At 44.9% G+C, this 6963-nt stretch overlaps 1 protein-coding gene across 1 annotated transcript in view; it reads right to left on the minus strand.

The window, feature by feature from the left end:
- Nucleotides 1-6963, minus strand: part of T265_06013 (hypothetical protein) — a gene marked incomplete at both ends in the record, with an annotated part of 24247 nt that overhangs the window by 8621 nt on the left and 8663 nt on the right. The window contains 3 exons of the mRNA XM_009171172.1: nucleotides 1687-1923; nucleotides 5752-5824; nucleotides 6762-6919. Coding sequence (XP_009169436.1) covers nucleotides 1687-1923; nucleotides 5752-5824; nucleotides 6762-6919 — 468 coding nt within the window. The remainder of the gene's footprint in view (nucleotides 1-1686; nucleotides 1924-5751; nucleotides 5825-6761; nucleotides 6920-6963) is intronic.

Here is a 6963-nt window from a genome sequence, read left to right on the forward strand (position 1 = left end):
CTTCCCAACCCCCCCCACCTTCCTCCCCTACAGTGCTGTATTTACGCACTAATTTATTAGCTCCCGCCTGCAATGCGCAGCTACCTACCCCACCTCCCCGAATCACCGGTGAACGAAACTGTGGCAGCTACAACTACTGTACGACAAGTACGCGGTTCTCGCAGCTGACAATGATGATGATGATGTGTAGTCAGTTTTGCCGACAAACAGTAAACAAAAGCCATATACAGTGGGAAAGGATATTATATATATATACCACATGTATACCATAAATATATATAACACCTTGCAGTCTGTGATCAATAGAACATTTCCTGTTGCACCGTCAGGCATGCTGATAATCTCTAGCAGATCAGCTCCTCAAGTGCGTCATATGGTAAACTGATGTTTCTGTTGTCTATCAGTCCACCTCCAGCAGCCCCCACCAGCCCCAGCCTCCAGCAGCTTGTATTGACAGAGTTAAGAAGAGTACGGCTTTCCGAATTCCTACCCAAATACTAGATGGAATCAAGACTGACATCAACTAGGAACAGTCTCCATCGATCACGCAGGACATCCAAGTGACAGCGTACCGAAAAACACATCGCCCAAAATCCTACTGCGTAATATAAACGCGAATTCGCAAATACTCACTTGTATGCTAATTTGGTTTTGATGGAAGATGCAACTGAATCTCTCGCTCATGATGGTTAAGCCTACCACTGGAACCAAAATTAGTGTACAAACCAGAGAGAGCATCTGGGGAAGTCCGTCCAATTTGGACCCAAGCAGAACATAAGGTCGGTAGAAACTCGGGGGCCGCGCCTACCTGATGAACCTCAAAAGAGTAAAAGCGGTCGGAGGCCGTCGAAGAGTTCCCGGCAAGCAGTGTTACCCCTACAAACCCAAAATATTCAGCATTCAGCGGAGCTAGGTTGATAGAATTCCTAAGGAATGTTATAGGCTTTCCACTCAAGCCCCCATCTTCATAGGCTGCGAACACTGGCTGACGTTTTAACAGACACAGCGAGTCTGTCAGATTGATCAGTAGGCAGAATAGCTAATCAGGACGGATGTTAATCTGGAGTCATGAAAAAACTCGAAAGCCACGTGGAATGCGATCACATGCTTCTAGATCAAAACACACCGTTGAATCCAACGTCTCGACTAGCGCCATCATAAAAACCCTCGGAAATAGTCATTAAGCTATACCTTAGAATGCTGTTTTCCGATATATATATATATATATATATATATATATATATATATATATATATATATATATATATATATATATATATATATATATATATACTTGTCACAACAACAGTGTGACTCCACAGCCAAGACAACAATTCGTTGTGACTTTCCGCCGGAAATAAAACATCGCAAAGCTATTATATGGAAATGCATATATCCAAACTATGGAGCTTGACAGTAGTGGGACACCGGTGGGGTACCAAGGCACCAAATGTCGAGAGGAAGCGGACACAAAGTTTGCAAACCAACTGCTACACCCAAAGAACAAATCAACAGACAAGAGTCCTGAAGAATTTAAACAACTATAGAGTGCGACAAAAAGTGTCTTCAAGCAGCGCTACTGAGGTCGGTCCACGGAGTGGTTCATGTGTTAAGTGCACAGTGAACAAGTCAGACTATTTCTGACCTCGGTTCGATCATTTAGGGACGGTGGGGCGGTTAACCTACCTCTTCCATAGCAAGATCGATACACCACAGTACCAACTGATTTGCCGTCTCTTCACAAACCAAAAAGGGATGTTCCAGTAAGAAGTTTTGCGAATCCAAGGGCTTTTGAAACATTCCGAACTTGCGTATGGTTTTGTTGTGCTTCTTTACGAAATCCTTGAGGCGGTTGATGGCAGCTTCTTCGGAAGCTTCTGATGTGGCAGCATCTTCATGCTTCAACGTGGCTGAATTAATAATCTGGTTGTTTAAAAACGGGAACAGAGGGAGTAGGTAGAAACGGGAAACGTGGCCTTACGAAGCGACTGCGCCAGAGCGAACGCGAATACTTCGATACATTGAATCATCAGATAATAGATGGTGTAAAAGCGGTCCAGCTTAAGCAAAAAGCTTTTTTAACTGTACGTGAGAGCGGCGCAAAAGGAGAAACTAGCTAAAACATGGTGTAATCTTAGATTTCTGCGTTGGATATTAGAATTCTCCCGGTATTGTTAGCCTACTAAGGGATATTTGTAGGGAAGAACAACCAGACGTGGGGGGAACTTCAGTTTTTTGAATAAATGCCAATTAGGACGGATAGTAGCCTCCAGAACATGACTCAAGGCGAGTAGATCGGGGGTAAAACCCTTCCCTTGCTTGAACCCACTGTTTTCTGCGTCTACCTCATGCATTCGATATTCACCCAAAATCTCTCATGAACTTTTGACCCCTGACATGTCGAACGAACAAATCTGACGAACTTCCCCCGTGCACCTTTTGATCTTTTGATCAAATCAGATTCTTAAGCAAAAAGAAGGAAATTAGAACCTGCCGGACACGTACTAGACACACGACAGATGCAGGAATACCTTGACGTATTGAAGGAATGACCACAACTTATGTCACTAGGACTAACTGTCAAATCAGTGGGAATCTCGAGAAAAAGAATGAAGATGAGTAGATTGATCTTCTACTCGCTGAACTGGCAAACGAGAAGTTACTAACTAAGCGTGATTTTACACCAACTTTGACATCGGTCCACATTACCTAACCATTGAACTTACTGATAGAAAGACTTACTCTCGCATACACTAAACAGTAAGATTTTAAACCAACAGAGACTTACTACTTAACCTAGCATAGCCAAAGTAAGGCAAAGATATCATCAACTGCGACAAATACCCTCATTTGCAAGTCATTGCGTCTTGCTGAACGGTAGTGCAACTCTGTATCGGTCCCTTGGCTTCCTGCTCCGTCCACTATGATATATCAAAAGGCACGGTAGCTCTAGACAGCCCTTTATGGAGACAAAGGAAAATTATTACAACTTTATTTATAGGGTAGTCACAGAGTGCTCCACAAGGTCGTGCCAGAATCTCCGTGAGGGAGCGAGAAGCGTCGAGTCAAGGATGCTTGATCCGGATTGGTTGGCATTCTGACCAATCAGGGCATGCCTTAGTTTGGTCCGTGTCCTGCGCGTGACACATCCGTACAAATGTGATGTTCGGTTACTAGGGTCGGCTGGGCTCCGAACACAAATTAATTTAGTTTTCACGGGAGACTCAAATGAACCTCTCGTTTGTGATGTTCTTGAACTGAAGGTGCTGCACACAGGCCGCCTCGTGTTTCAGTTGGTACGATATTTGAGATAGCACAGAGAGATATCGACGAGTTTTCAGCAACCTCGTGAGTAGACAAATGTGATGTTCGGTTACTAGGGTCGGCTGGGCTCCGAACACAAATTAATTTAGTTTTCACGGGAGACTCAAATGAACGTCTCGTTTGTGATGTTCTTGAACTGAAGGTGCTGCACACAGGCCGCCTCGTGTTTCAGTTGGTACGATATTTGAGATAGCACAGAGAGATATCGACGAGTTTTCAGCAACCTCGTGAGTAGCTTCTTCTATGAAAATATCGCCAACTGTTTTTTCGTCAGACTGAAACCTTGACTGACATAGTAACTTGTTGATTAGCCCGAGGAACTAAAACCATCAGTATCACGAATGTCAACCCAAGAGAATCCTGGAGCTGTCTTGCCCTAGAAATTCAGTTCGAAAAACCAGCGAAAGCGAATCTTTTGAATTTCAGCTTCACACCACGGGAGTAAGCAAACAAATGACGGTAAGCTGTTGGTCTGTTTTAGTTAATCCTATCGGCAGTGAGAAACTCGACTGTTTTGCACACTTTTCTGAAAAGTGGTGTTGCTGTTGTTCGTGTGACAACACAGGCACATAGTGGAAACAAACCACGAACCACGCCGACATCGAAAATCAGGATCTTTGTTAAAATCGTGCCTTATGGCAAAACAATCGATCTTTATCGTTTGAGAAGCGTTCGCAGTAATCCGCACATTCCGTTGTAGTGTAGCTAGCCATTTTAATCGAAGTCGAATGACCCTGAAGCATGTGACACATCTTCAATGTAGATTTTTCCCGTGTTAGGAAATCAAAGCACTAGACAGCTGGACAGTCGGTGTTCACCTATCCACCAATGATTGAGATCATCAATACCTGTTCGGTAAGACTGACAGGTAGACTTTCATCAACCCCGGTTAGCACAACCACTCTGACAGATGGTACAAATGAGCTCCAGAATTCCCGCAGTTCTGATCTTCTGTTAGAGAGAGAACGTGTATATATTCGCTTGGCAGGTGACCGCGCTTCATACAACTCCTCAAAGCACTTCGGTTGGACCTTTGATGTTTTCTGCGAGAAGGTCGGTGCTTGTATTTTGGGGATTTTGTTTCTGTTTTGGTTTTACGAATGTACACATGTATATTCGTATATTGTGTGAAGTAGCTTCACTGTTATGTCATGTGATCCCTAACTAGGCCCCTTGGGGCAGGATATGAAAGATACCAAGCCAGCCCAAGAATAAGCGGCTGATTTTTTGCAGCCTGACGGAAGCGTAGCTATGAGCAGAGCGCGGTCTTCTGCAGAGGCCAGCGAACTGATCGACAAGTATGGTGGCCCGCCTACCCACTGGTTTGGCCTACTGCGGTGAGTCATCGGTAGTCAGATTGTGAGGCCAGGTGCGACAAAACACCTTTGATTCAAGGTTATTTGCACGTCTTAACAGGTTATTGTGAAACGTCTGGCTCCTATACTGGCAGCCTGAATACCGCAACGAGCTCCAGACTTCAGCAAATCGACAAAAAGTGTGCTTATCTATTACCAGATACAATTCCACGTTCCATCTAGTCAAATTGCTCAAACAGGAACAGTTTGTATACTATTTCCTAAGTTCTCTTGCTAATTAGCGCCTTCTTTGGTTCAACATCAGGCTACTAGAGCCTAGCGAAATCATCACCGGCTTAGGGGAAACTTCGAGTTGTATGGTTATTATTTGTATGTTTGAACCCTAAGACTACGGGAAACTGTTTTAACATCACCAAACAAAAACAGGTGTTCACGTACCTATAACATAAATAAAAACCGGACATACCAGAGCGAAGAGACTTGTGAACACCCGATTACTGTAACTCACTGTAATTCTAACGGTAGGCAACTGTGAGACTTGGTAAAAACGACGAGCGCGGTATTCGAACAGTTGATAGGTGAATGATGCTCTCAAGTAGTAACGAACCAAGATTAGTTTTACTGTTCTACACAGACCTGAAATTTTGCTGGAGGCACCCTCACATGAGTCTCTACGTCAGTCTTCAGTAAGATCCCATAACTGTTGACAGTTTGAGGAGATTTGGGATTTTTGTGGAGATTTCGTCCTGTAAGTGAAGCCAATCTATGCTGAAAAGCCGAGAAGCACTGTACAGCTGTTTCATTCTTATTGGGGATCATCAGCAGTGTGCATCTCACGAAACTCCGACGAGTCTCGAACCCGCGACCTCCTGGCTAGTAGTTTGAACACTAAACCGTTCGGCCACGAGTGGATGATCAGCAGTGTGATTAACTCGCACTTAGACAGGATATAGCGCCGCTCATCCTTCAATCACGGGATCCACATCACCCGGTCACACGTGTTGACTGGCTCCTCGAGCAACGTGAGATGCGCACTGCTGATGATTCCCAGTAGGGATGAAGCAGCTGTACAGTGCTCCTCGGCTTTTCAGCATAGATTGGCTTCACTTACAGGAAGAAATCTCCACAAAAACCCCTTAACTGTCCCTGGAGACGTCGGTGAGACCCTTGCACTCTTCTCCTGTCTGAAGTCGGGTTTTTGTTTTCTCACGACTATACTCTTCAAAAACTATATAAACGCAGCTAGGCACAGAGGAAGCACCCACTTGACTGCGCACTAACGGGCGAGATGGCCCAAGTGGTTAGAGGGCGAATTTACTGAACGGAAGGTTCGTGGTTCGAATCCGACCGCCGCCACTCGACTTCCCCTGTCTAGGCTTGGGCAACCTGGCAGTATCCCAGCCCCCGTGCTTCCTTCAGGTGGCATGGCATCTAGACACCGGAAGAGTGCTACACCTGAACGCTTTTCTGAACGCACTGACAGTGTCTCCTTAATTGAGGGCAAAACGTTTGCAAACCAATTACCAAGCTCGGCGAACAGATCAACCACCACCTGATCATCCAACAGTTCAGTTTGCTCGAATATCCTTTACTGAGCCACTCCCCAACGGTCGAATTGTTCAGCTACGAATGGCCAATATATTTCTCTCAGAGTTGAAAAAAGAGCAACATAAACGTCTAGACCTGTTTCCAGACCAACGGAATTCCGTTTAACATCCATGATGGACCCTTGAGCGACCACAAATCTGCTTATGCATCCGGGAAAAAGTCGGTCAGCATTTTCCGAAGACTACTCTCGAGATTCCATTCAGCCCATGTGCAGGGCAAAAACCTCTGAACGTCCTGAAAGCTAGCGAAATTCACGACTTTCCTTCGTCTATAGGCTGTGTGCTGTTAAACATAGCCGGAGATTCACCCCCAGACCAGTAGTGCTGGGATTAATAGCTGTAACCAATCGACTCCCACCAAGACTTGTTCAAGAAGCCCGCTAAACCTCAACCAGGAACAGTCGGTTATAATGTGAGATAGCAGCGCTTCTTCAGTGAAAGAATCCGCCACAGATAGATTCGCCTTTGCAAAATGAACTAAGAGTAGGAAGACCATAACTGGCTTTTAACTCACCGTTTTCGACTTTCCCTCATGGCATATTGTGTCAATATTCCAAGGTCGCAGCTGGCAGGAAAAAAACAGTTGGAGGAAGGGACAGAACAACACATTACCCTTTCTTTCTTCTTCATTTCTTCTTCCTTCTCATGCCATTCCCGATCCTCAACATCCAGCTTCGCCTTTTCTGCCAACAAATCAGGTAAATCGGAAGAGTTGG

This window comes from Opisthorchis viverrini (genome assembly GCF_000715545.1).
Source record: "Opisthorchis viverrini unplaced genomic scaffold opera_v5_121, whole genome shotgun sequence".
Lineage (NCBI taxonomy): Eukaryota > Metazoa > Platyhelminthes > Trematoda > Opisthorchiida > Opisthorchiidae > Opisthorchis > Opisthorchis viverrini.